Genomic DNA, 12224 nt, shown 5'->3' with positions numbered 1-12224 from the left:
TTTTCAGCTATTATTTGTAATAATTTATTTTCAAACTTTCAGATTTCGTCAGTAACTGCGAGTTAATTACTGTCTTGATCTTCTAATAATATTTCTTTTATGGAAATAAAACACGTCATATAATGTTGTGACAATAATTAAACTCAAAATATTATAAAATAAACAAATTTCTGAAACCATGTCTTCACCAAAGGAAACTATAATAAGGATAGAGGATCCTAAGAATGGGGGTCAAAAATCAGAAGTGAACATTCTTTGCTTCGACATAACTAAATACAGTATTGTAGTACAATTTTCGTTAAGTTGCTTCTTTGTGTTTACTTTTTACCTAGCATATGGATACTTTTTGGAATTAATATTTGCAAAACCAGAAGTGAAGTCTGTGAGCCTTTATATAACTTTTGTGCAATTTTTAATTACTATGGCTCTTAGTTATGTGGAAGCTTCTATAAGAAATCCAATTAAAAGGAAGTAAGTACATCTGTATTATCTTTTACATTTTAAATTTAACATTGATTTACAATTAATGCTAACCTTCCAATAAATGGCATGTATCAAGATAAACTATAATATTGTATTGATATTAATCTGTTCTCTTGGTTATACTGATTAACTTATAGTCTAGCAAATCTCTGAATTATTTGCAATTACTCTGGGTATGATTAACAAAAGTAACTCAATCAATTTTATTCTACTTCAAATGTAAATGATAATTTTGTCCAATCTTGTAAATTGTGAACAAATTAATAAAAAAAAGAAAATAATAAAATGTTTTAAATTACGCAAATAAGTTCAATTGAATGTCATCATCATTTTCTATTTTCCAGGGTTCCAATAAGAACATATGCAATTCTGGCGGCTCTCACTCTGGGCACAATGTCGTTATCCAATTTAGCACTTAGCTATCTAAACTATCCAACTCAGTTGATATTTAAGAGCTGCAAGTTAATACCAGTGATGATCGGCAGCATTATTATATTGGGAAAAAGATATGGTTTCTTAGATTATGTTGCTGCTATTGTTATGTGTGTTGGATTGACTATGTTTACTTTGGGTGAGTTTTACATTTTAATAGAATACTGGAAATCCACAAGCGATTTTACTAGTGCAGTATACAAAATTTTGGACATTGAATTTTCAAATAAAAAGCATTATCTTATCAACTATTTATTTTAGAAAAACGCCTATTTCCTTTTAATTCACATGCACATGAATCATCTGCTTAGTCTTACAAATGATTAAGTTGAACAAATTGCACCTAATCTACTTAGTCGAACAACAACTTGCAAGTCTTTTAATATATTCTTGATATTTTTTAAACCCTGGTTGCGAGATAGTTCCCTATCTACATATATATATTTTTTTAATCTAACTGTTATCTTCTAATTTCCAGCTGATTCAAAAACATCACCAAACTTTGACATAATCGGTGTGATTGTTATATCACTAGCATTATTGTGTGATGCGATCATCGGAAATGTACAAGAGAAGGCAATGAAGCAATTTCAAGCTACAAATAATGAAGTGGTGTTCTACTCATATGCAATAGCCAGTTTGTATTTGCTTGTAATTACTGGAGTTAGTGGCATTTTGAGGGATGGATTTGTGTACTGCTCAGAGGTATATTTTTATTCATACATTTTGAAATAAAGTGTATATTATAAGCCTATTTAATAAGAGCTGTGATTAATACTGGTATTATCTTTTTTTTTATGAACATGGTTGTCTATTTATGTGCCTAAACTTATGGAAAAGGATTCTACTATAAGCAGATGCAGTTAGTATGGTAGTAATCTCTGCAACCATAAAGCAAATTTTGAAAATTCTTTCACATGTCTTAACTATAATGATATTTTAGCTATAATATTATATAATGAACTAATTCTAATTTATAGGCTAGGCTATATATTTTATCGTTTTTAACCCAAACATGGACTGCATATAATTAATAAATTTTAATATTCCCTTCCAGGAACCTACAACAATGTATTCAAATATTTTCTTCCTAAGTGTTTGTGGGTACATGGGTTTACAAGCAGTTTTAACACTCGTAAGGATTTGTGGTGCAACTGTAGCAGTCACAGTCACTACTATGAGGAAGGCACTGTCTATTGTTATATCATTCTTGCTGTTTAGCAAGCCGTTCGTTTTTCAGTAAGTATTCTGTGTATATTTTTGAATGAGAAAAATATTATGAACCAATTTGAAAATTTCTTTACTAATTAAGTCTTAAGATATTGTACAATAAACAATGTAACATAGTTCTTACATTACATTTTCCATTTCTTTTTAAACTTAACTGAAACATATTTTTTTTATTAAAATAGCTGCATAAGATATAAGTAGTATATTTTTTAAAATATTTCTCTGAACATTTGAATGCAATCTGTCTCCTAGAACCTAGACCTAGTAGTGGAAGAACAAATGGAATACTTTGTGGTTTTTGTTGATAAAGGCTATTAGAGTGAAATTTTGTTATAATTTTCTTTTTTTTTTCAGATATGCCTGGTCCGGTATGCTGGTCGTATTGGCGATATATTTAAACCATTATAGCAAAAAACATCCCAATTATGTTCCTAGGCCTTTTGCCAAATGTTGGCAATACATGCAATCATTTTACCAATCTGAATACAGATATCTTAGGATTAAGAGCAAAATGTACACAGATACTGTGTAGTTTAAATTGTAGATATTATAGTGAGAATTTATTTATAATATTATATGAAATAAAATAGAAATTTAAAGGTCAGTCATTTATGTTATGTAAGCTCAAATTCAGTAGCAAATTAACATTTGTTATATTCAATTTTATGAATAGACATTTTATTGTTTTTACTTCAGTTCCTGAAATGAGATGGATTACTGTTTTGTACTTGTGTGTATTATTTTTAAAGGAAATTGTATTATTATAGTGATATTATGTAAATAAAAATACATTTTATATATCAATGACATTTATTTCATTGTATGTACAAAATCTTATAAATGTAATCGTTTTCATACAAAAGTGTCCAAATTTAAAGTGTTTCGATTATTTGGAATGTTAAGACACTATTTCTCAATTGATCTCGTAAATTCTAGAACAAGAACGATAAGTGATTAAAGCATTCTCAATACTTTTGAAACGCAAAAGTAATTGTATATTTGTGATCAGTCGGAATTGTAACAATTTTTTTTATTAAATTTATAATACAATTTAGCCATATACATGTTGTGAAGGTTATTGGTCAAATAATTAAAGTTACACAGGTCACAAAGTCTAATTACGCTAAAAATTAAATACGCCTCCTTCAACCGTTTGCACTTAATGTACAATAATTCTTTGGTATATGGTCCTAAAGCTATGTTCACATGAAACATTGGCCCCTTTGCACATAAAATTCAGTATTTTATATTTGGACCAGTTGCATTTAGACATTGTTTTCTTATATTTGAAGGTATTCGCAAAGGAGCCCAAAACATTCATTATTGGTACAATCAAATGATCTATGAAAACGTTACAAAATTTCGCAAATTATACTCTACAGTTCACAAATCAACAATATTAACAGGATTTATTTATTATTTTTGGACAGGTAATGTTTGTATGCAATATAAATACAGGATTCTGTTATGTGCAAATGTAAAAATATCTTCTATGGAAAAGAAATGATAAAATATTTATGATGCAAATAATAAATGTAAAATAATTCATTTTTTAAACCAAGTAATATGTAAAGATAATCTCGCACTTTCAGTCCCATATAAATAACAATATAACATCTGTGAATAAAATGAAGGTAAACGCGTCTAAGCGTGAATTCAGATCATTTACAATATGTGATAAAAATATCACACGACTTTAGAATATGAAAATATCTAGAAAGTTCGTTTTTCTTATTGCTTATGATCAATGCAAAATAACCCTACGTGCTTAAGCTACAATCGATAAATAAGAAAATAGTTTGCACAACTATAATTATTTAGAATTACTCTCATGGACATGATCCGTGCGTGTGTTAGCCAATTACGAATAAAAAAGCCGACCAATAATGAAGCTCACACGTTCCTGTATTGTTCACGCTCGAGTATAAAAATACTAAAAATGGGAATTATAAGCACGTGTTGAAAGTTCGTATAAAATTACAAATGCTTTATAATTCCATTTATTCGCTAAGGACCCTACACAATCTCACACAGTCCGTTCCTACATTGTCTCGTATAACACGAAAGCACATCACTATTCCCAACGCACTAAGGAGGTTCACTATCCGAGTTTATCACAGCACTAGTCTTGAACTTCTCTATACGGTATTTCACTGGTCACTGTGAAGGATTCGAAGTAATGGTTCAGGAATTCGAATGTGGGCCGTTTTTCTGGTATCGCGTCCCAACATTGTAACATCAGCCTGTATATATCATCGGGTAAGTAATGGCCGACTGGTTTTGGCATTCTGTAACCCCTCTCAACCTGTTCTATGACTTCTTTTCCGTGTAAACCTGGATACGGTATTTGGCCGTATGTGAATAGTTCCATTAGTAGTATACCATACGACCAAACGTCGCTTTTGATAGAGAACCGTCCGTAAATAATAGCTTCGGGGGCCGTCCATTTGACCGGGAAGCGAGATCCTTGTTTGGGGCAGTATTCATTATCTTCTATAACTCTAGCTAAACCGAAGTCGCATATTTTGGCAACGTTATTTTCACCTATTAAGACGTTTCTGGCCGCTAAATCTCTGTGTATTAGAAGTTTAGATTCTAAGTATTCCATTCCGGATGCAACTTGAGCGGCGATGTAGATTAAGTCTTCGAAATGGAGGGCCTTTCCTTCGCCGTTTCTGAGAAACTCTAGTAACGAACCTTTGCACATATATTCTTGGACGATGTAGACGGGCTCTTGTGTGGAGCACACCGCGTATAACGCTACTAATCTTTTGTGACGGAATTTTTTCATAATGGCAGCTTCTTGCAGGAATGCTTGCTTGGACATCGTTCCTTCTCGAAGAGTTTTGACGGCAACCTGTAAATAATTATATATTTTAATTTAAAACGAAAGTAAAAGTTAAAAGAAGTGATTTTATTTAAGTTTCCTTAATTTCCACATCCACAATAATTAATTATAGATCTCCATTTCAGTGTTTGCTATTTCAGCTAAGCTAAACTCGACTATGTTTCTAATTTTCCATTTCGGAAAGTACTCAAACCTATTCAGACCATAATTGACCACTTTTAAATACTTTTCCCGGCTTGTTTTCCTGAACCTGTAGTTTTTCTCCTTATCTGGTCCTGTCCTACCAACTGCTGCACTCACCTCGATGCTGTTGCACCACTTGCCGTAGTACACCTCCCCGAAGTTGCCCTGGCCCAGCTTCTTGATGAGCTGTATCTGCGCGCGCGGTATCTCCCACTTGTCCCACACTCACCTCGATGCTGTTGCACCACTTGCCGTAGTACACCTCCCCGAAGTTGCCCTGGCCCAGCTTCTTGATGAGCTGTATCTGCGCGCGCGGTATCTCCCACTTGTCCCACACTCACCTCGATGCTGTTGCACCACTTGCCGTAGTACACCTCCCCGAAGTTGCCCTGGCCCAGCTTCTTGATGAGCTGTATCTGCGCGCGCGGTATCTCCCACTTGTCCCACACTCACCTCGATGCTGTTGCACCACTTGCCGTAGTACACCTCCCCGAAGTTGCCCTGGCCCAGCTTCTTGATGAGCTGTATCTGCGCGCGCGGTATCTCCCACTTGTCCCACACTCACCTCGATGCTGTTGCACCACTTGCCGTAGTACACCTCCCCGAAGTTGCCCTGGCCCAGCTTCTTGATGAGCTGTATCTGCGCGCGCGGTATCTCCCACTTGTCCCACACTCACCTCGATGCTGTTGCACCACTTGCCGTAGTACACCTCCCCGAAGTTGCCCTGGCCCAGCTTCTTGATGAGCTGTATCTGCGCGCGCGGTATCTCCCACTTGTCCCACACTCACCTCGATGCTGTTGCACCACTTGCCGTAGTACACCTCCCCGAAGTTGCCCTGGCCCAGCTTCTTGATGAGCTGTATCTGCGCGCGCGGTATCTCCCACTTGTCCCACACTCACCTCGATGCTGTTGCACCACTTGCCGTAGTACACCTCCCCGAAGTTGCCCTGGCCCAGCTTCTTGATGAGCTGTATCTGCGCGCGCGGTATCTCCCACTTGTCCCACACTCACCTCGATGCTGTTGCACCACTTGCCGTAGTACACCTCCCCGAAGTTGCCCTGGCCCAGCTTCTTGATGAGCTGTATCTGCGCGCGCGGTATCTCCCACTTGTCCCACACTCACCTCGATGCTGTTGCACCACTTGCCGTAGTACACCTCCCCGAAGTTGCCCTGGCCCAGCTTCTTGATGAGCTGTATCTGCGCGCGCGGTATCTCCCACTTGTCCCGCAGTTCGGGCCCGAGGTCCCACATCTGCGGCTCGGGCTTGGGGCACGGCCGCGCCAGCACGTGGCACAGGCCTAGCGCGTTCCCTAACATGTCAGTATTCCTTATTTTTATTAGCTGCTTTTGGGTTAGTGGCAAGTTTTGAAGAGAAACTAAGGATACGGAACTGATTGACGGCATGAACAAAGAAATAGAAGGCAAGATTTAGAGAAAGAAACAGGCCAATTGTTTTCAACAATTGGTCATCAAAATTTTCTGTCGTTTACTGGTTGGAAGGCTGTGTTGGAAGGGAAATAACGTTACTGAAATGACTTGAAGAGTACTTAATAAAAAAACCGCGAGCTAGCAAAAAAAAAATCATTGGTAAGAATTAGAATAGAATAATAATAAAAAAAGACGGGTTGCACTCCGGGAGTGCCGATTGAAGTGAAAACTTGATTATTAACGTTGAGCATGTTTGATATTTTGGAATGGTATCCGTCTTACGCTTTTTCGATCAGGTCACGTGTCCTGACGCGAGTTTAAGATTTTTCATTTTATACCCATTACAGAAAAAGTGCTCAACGCCGCTAAAGAAGTTTTCACTTCAAAAAATAAATTTATTAGTATCCACAACATAAAAAAAAACACATGCAAAAATAAATCGACCAGTAAAAACTTGCCAATGGATTTTAGACCAGTAATAAATAACATCATAGTGCAGTTAGCAAGAAAAGTACATACAACTTATAATTAAAAGTAACAATTTGGAAATCAAGTGACTTTGCAAACATTAGAAATACGGAAAAAGTTTCAAAGCAAAAACTCACTTGTATACGACATAACCAGCGCTGGCAAGCTCGGGAATGTCTGATTCGTGGCTATATAGAACCCTCCATTATCCAGAGGTTTTATCTTATAATGCTTCACATGATATCCTCTGCCCTCCTCCCAGTCTTTTACACTGAGACTGAACCCATGCGGGTTGTGTTCCGCTGGACGAACTAGAAATGTGCCACGCGGATTGCTTTCCGCTAAGAGAAGTTTGTCCGCTTCTTTCCGGGATACGTGGGGAAAGAACCAGCTGTAAAGAATAAAGATAGATTTAAGTTTTTGCTATCATATGGCATAATGCACAACATAACATTTTGAAAAAAAAAAAGAATGTAACTGGTCCACAGAACTGGTCAGATTTCTATAACAGTTCAGAAGGCCGATTTTGAATGTACATTGAAAATTTGAAGTTTAATCAAATCCGAATAGACCATTTGATAATATAAAAATATTCAATATATTATGATATCTGTGTAAATATCCGTCTTTTTGTCTTACATATTTCAAAGGACTATTACAGCCCAATTTTTATTATTTTAATAATTCATTTTAAAACAAAGTGCCTGTCAAAAGCTGCCCAAACATGCTGCTCTATAGCAAAAATACTTACTCTTCACACTCCACCGAGCTTTCCTCTGCTACAAAGTTCGCTGGCACTAGCCCCTCTCGTCTCGTAGTGAGATGCAATACACGCCACCAGTCGGTTTCCGCGTCGCTCAGTACTTCCATACGATCGCCCTTCCGAAATGAGATGTCGGACTCGGCGCGAGCGGTGTACGCGCATAGCGCCTTCACTACGCGACGGCCTCCGTTTGATATACCTGGATTTATGGACATAGAAATAATGTGAAAACTTAGAATTTTCATATTACTTGTAATTTTATAACGTTAGCTTGTCGGTGCATTCTTTATTATAAACTAAAACATTTCTTAAGAAAAAATTGTTATAGTAGCGGTCTATTTTTGCTATTTAGTGTCAATTAACGCCAAAATTACCGTCTCATGAAAAAACGCGCGAAGCTAATGCTCATAAACTTGTCAACAAATTAACTGTTTTTGAACTTTGTTATTTGTAACAAAAACATGTTTAAAAATGTATGCGATGTTACAGAACTGAACATTGAAATAAACTTAAAATTCCTTATTTATGTGTAACTTGTCTAAAAGTCTATTTGAATTGTTAACAATACATTAAAATTTATTAAAATTTTGAGAATACAATTGAAATTCGAGAATATTCTCAGAAGCTAACAAACAGAATAAATCTATTTCTAAAGCCATTTGCTTCGATTCGCTTCAAAGATACGTGCATATTCATGGATCTTAAGATTTTACCATAATTTAGGTCATCTTTAATTTTGCGAATGCAGTTCGCATTGGTAGAGACTGGTTTATGTAACTCCGCAATTATGAGCCCGGGATAGATGTCATAATTTAGAACCAAATATTACATAAGACATAACTTACTGTTTAAAATTTTAAATAAGCTCTTGGACTGAGATAATTTAATTAAGGAAAATTCATGATTTGGTACAAAACGCATTGTTTCCTGGAATATTATCTTTTATGGTTTCTGAAGTTAACGAACTTCGAGTTAAATTTTTCCTTGTTTTGATAAGCGATTCATACAACTTGGAGCATGTTGTATTATAAATCGCTTATCAAACTTATGACAATTGGAGCAACCTTCATAAGATTGTCTGCCCTAACTAAACACCATCACCGTCTGTCGATTCTCTGATAGTGTTTAGACATTTATCATTCCAACATTTACCTTCAACTTTATCTTCGAATTACGACTACAAAGCAAGAATGTCATTTACTATAACCGAACCTTCTAGAATTAAACTATATTTAACTATAGTTGAAGATCTACAAAACTTACATGCTCCAGGATTTCGTGTGCGCACTATGTCCGCCGGCCTCCGCGAGACCGCGCGGTTGTTTGGCTCGCCGGTGTACCTCGTCTCCAACGATGGACATGCTGTGAATCCTGCCTCGTTCTTCTTGTATGCTGGATATACTGTAAAATATAAATTAATTTCTAAGAAACTTTTATTACATCGTCTCAAACTTTTTGGTCTGTGTAGCGCATGTCGCGTGACGGTCGGCTGCCGAGTAGGTATAAAGCAGTGTTCGGAGTCATTATCGTACAAATACGATAATTTTGTTCCTAAGTTTCACTTTTACCGTGGTTTCAGAAAACCTCACAACATTTTTTAATTTATGGTAAAATGTGGACCAATATTCAAAGGTTTGTATAAAAATACGAGTAACTGGGAGAAGGTGTTCTTCTGTTCAATGTACTGGGAAAAGCAATATCTCTATAAATAATCTTATTAAGATCATAGATAATACTGGTCAAAATAACTATGGAAATAATTGGTCCATTTATAAATTAGTCTAAAACCCTTCCGCACTCTAGGATACGATACAATCGGGTCATTAAATAATGGCTTCCATTCAAGTTATTTCTAATCATAATACACAAACTAGTATTTTACAGTGATTTACGTAATTCTCGTAATCAGAATATAATCCGATAGATAATAATTCTACTTGCTTGTTTTGGGGTTATTGTCATAGTAAAGGTATATTTTAGCCAATAGTCAGTGATACGAATTTAAAATGATTTCCGTGTTGACAAACGTATTACATAAACAAATCTTGATAACAGTAAATTAAAAGTTGGATCATTTCCATCATGTGATAACTTTATCACCTCATTTCCTTTTTTCCTTTGAAAATATATCAATATACTGTTTGTAAAAAAGATCAAAAGACTTTCGTTTCATTCAGATATTCAGGTCCATTTTCTTTGTATCCAAGATTTTAGGAAAAGTTCCTTCGTCACATTAAACAAATCAAAAGTAACGTCTCTTTGAAGACGCATGTCCCAATTCTCGGATATTACAATGCATTACGTAAGCAGAAGAAGTTTATAGATAAACACGGCTTATTTCAATACTATTACAATTCGTTATTTAGAAATATCTAACAAAGATTGAAATTATTCATAATGGTCTTTCAATGATTGGCGTAGAACTTTAATCAGATATTGCTCTTTAAGTAATTGCTCTTAAAGGGACCCCATCGTCGCCATTCATCGCCAACAAAGATAGCAATGAACCAGAAATGGCGCCAAGAAACTGGAACACTGCTGTATTCAGAAGATAGTTCGTGAGATGAGAGTATTGATACTACAGAGGCTACTTACACTTGACTGGGCTTTAATAGGTCTTTGGCCTTCGTTCAACTTTATTATCGCAAATGTAAATGATAAACAAAGATTGATGTAGGCTGCTGACATAAAATAATATTTCCTTAAGCGTATTTTTGCGCCGCCAAGTAGTCACTTTTAAGTGAAGCACTTTGAGCTTTGACATAGCGCTCGTTATGGTAGAATCAAATAACTGGAGGCCATTTTTTCGAGGTCAACGTTATTTTTGTATTTTTTATTGAGAAAAATGAATTTTAAATGGGAAATTTTTCTTTAAGCAGAAACCAAGGTTAATTCTATGTAGGTACGTAACTAGTAGATTTGTTTACCGCGAGGAAAAGCTTTTGTTTCTTTGAAGCTTAAATTGCAGTCAGTCTGTGATGATTAAATAATTATAAAAAACATAAATAGGTTAGTTATTAAAATCGCTGTTTGCATCATAGATGACCTCAAAGCGTGGTAACACGAAAGAATTAATAAGCAAACATACGCAAAATGAGTTAAGTGGGCAGGCTAAAATATCGTGCGAAAATATCTTTGGCATTGTTCTCGAGTGGAAACGGTTTCCGTTGAGACGTTGATTCGCGGTGTTTAACTCGTATGATTGAATATTCTTCACTGACGTAAATTATAAATATTATTGTTTACGCAATTCCGTTGAAATACTGGGATTTCCAAGTCTTTCGTAGAAGGATAATTAAAGTTGTTAATCCGATCATTTTAGCACATTGGATCGTTCCAGAAAATAATATAACGCAAACACTGTTCTCGACACGTGTGACATGGGTTTAAAATGATGAGCTTTCTTCGAATTGCGAAGAAAAATCAGAAGCCGTCGAGGCGTTGTGTAAACGACTTTTCCATTATTAAATTCTTTACAGCTTACTGACACAGGTTGGAGCTTGAAACATTATAATGTGAAAGCGTCTTTTTTTAGATTACAGTCTTATTACATTGTACGAACCATCTCATCACATAAAGGAGAATTCCTGACGCAAATAAGCTATTCGGATTACAGAATGTTTACCTGAGGGTCTTTACCCACAACTAGGGTTGCCAACACTTCATCATCAAAATATAGTATTTTCCGAAATAAGGTGTAAAAAATATAGTACATTTAAAAAAAAATATAGTATTTTATGGGAAAAACAAAAAAATAGACAAATATACAGGGTGTCCCAAAAAGTAGTGATATACTGAAGCTGGGAGGTAGAGGACTTAGAGGGCTATCCGAATAACTCCCATGTGTGTTATGCGATTTTTCGTATTTTCGGAGTTATTACATTTTTTTCAATTTTTCATCTATCGCCGAGTACGATGAGATTTTTATTTATGGTGACGTGAATTATTGCGCTAGATGCTTGATTTTTTTTGTGTGCTAAGCTGAAAGATAGGCCAATTCAGTATGGTAACATTTACTATCGTTAGATCTTTGAATGGAATAAAAAAAAACAATTAAATGCCAAGAAAGATAAAATTACCCAGTATGTTTATAACTTCAAGGGCCCATAAAAAAATAAAATCACATAAAAAAGGTTTTCCATTTGGCTTTTAAAAACTTGCTCTATCGATCAGGTAGCTACCCTAAAAAATTCATTTTATTATTCTGAAGGCTTCAATCGAAAAATTGAAATCTTAATGTGGTAAGTGCAACATTTTTATTAACATGATGATCATTAAAACCAATAAATAGGTGTTTAATTACCAGAATTTTTTTAAAATAGCCCCGCTGTTGCTCAATGCAAGTGCGACATCACCGTAAAAAGTTATCTTTTTAATGTCTGAATG

General features: G+C 35.4%; 2 protein-coding genes and 1 long non-coding RNA gene across 3 annotated transcripts in view; 1 reads left to right on the top strand and 2 right to left on the bottom strand.

Moving 5' to 3' along the window:
* LOC149484186 (uncharacterized) overlaps positions 1-12224 on the bottom strand; it is a 64753-nt gene that overhangs the window by 5086 nt on the left and 47443 nt on the right. The window lies entirely within an intron of this gene.
* Positions 82-2863, top strand: Papst2 (adenosine 3'-phospho 5'-phosphosulfate transporter 2). Its single transcript, XM_089701839.1, has 5 exons — positions 82-471; positions 828-1054; positions 1394-1620; positions 1973-2154; positions 2500-2863. The coding sequence occupies exons 1-5, from the start codon at positions 179-181 to the stop codon at positions 2675-2677; spliced, it is 1107 nt and encodes a 368-aa protein (XP_089557965.1). The 5' UTR covers positions 82-178; the 3' UTR covers positions 2678-2863.
* Positions 2937-12224, bottom strand: part of Src64B (Tyrosine-protein kinase Src64B) — a 41433-nt gene continuing 32145 nt past the window's right edge. The window contains exons 3-7 of the mRNA XM_089701865.1: positions 9102-9239; positions 7827-8037; positions 7213-7466; positions 6302-6489; positions 2937-5002 (exon numbers count right to left, since the gene is read on the bottom strand). Coding sequence (XP_089557991.1) covers positions 4268-5002; positions 6302-6489; positions 7213-7466; positions 7827-8037; positions 9102-9239 — 1526 coding nt within the window. The 3' untranslated portion in view covers positions 2937-4267. The remainder of the gene's footprint in view (positions 5003-6301; positions 6490-7212; positions 7467-7826; positions 8038-9101; positions 9240-12224) is intronic.

The sequence above is a fragment of the Colias philodice genome, chromosome 12 (assembly GCF_061535455.1).
Source record: "Colias philodice isolate Cphi_HAF_F1 chromosome 12, ilColPhil1 Martin Lab GWU primary, whole genome shotgun sequence".
Lineage (NCBI taxonomy): Eukaryota > Metazoa > Arthropoda > Insecta > Lepidoptera > Pieridae > Colias > Colias philodice.
Note: the sequence above shows the minus strand (reverse complement) of the source record. Positions and strands in the feature narration are given on the sequence as shown.

Excerpts from the sequence above, each read along its gene's own strand:
- Papst2 (XM_089701839.1), top strand. The coding sequence starts at position 179 with ATGTCTTCACCAAAGGAAACTATAATAAGGATAGAGGATCCTAAGAAT. Across the intron at positions 472-827 it reads AGAAATCCAATTAAAAGGAA|GGTTCCAATAAGAACATATG; the intron begins GTAAGTACATCT and ends TCTATTTTCCAG. Across the intron at positions 2,155-2,499 it reads AGCAAGCCGTTCGTTTTTCA|ATATGCCTGGTCCGGTATGC; the intron begins GTAAGTATTCTG and ends TTTTTTTTTCAG.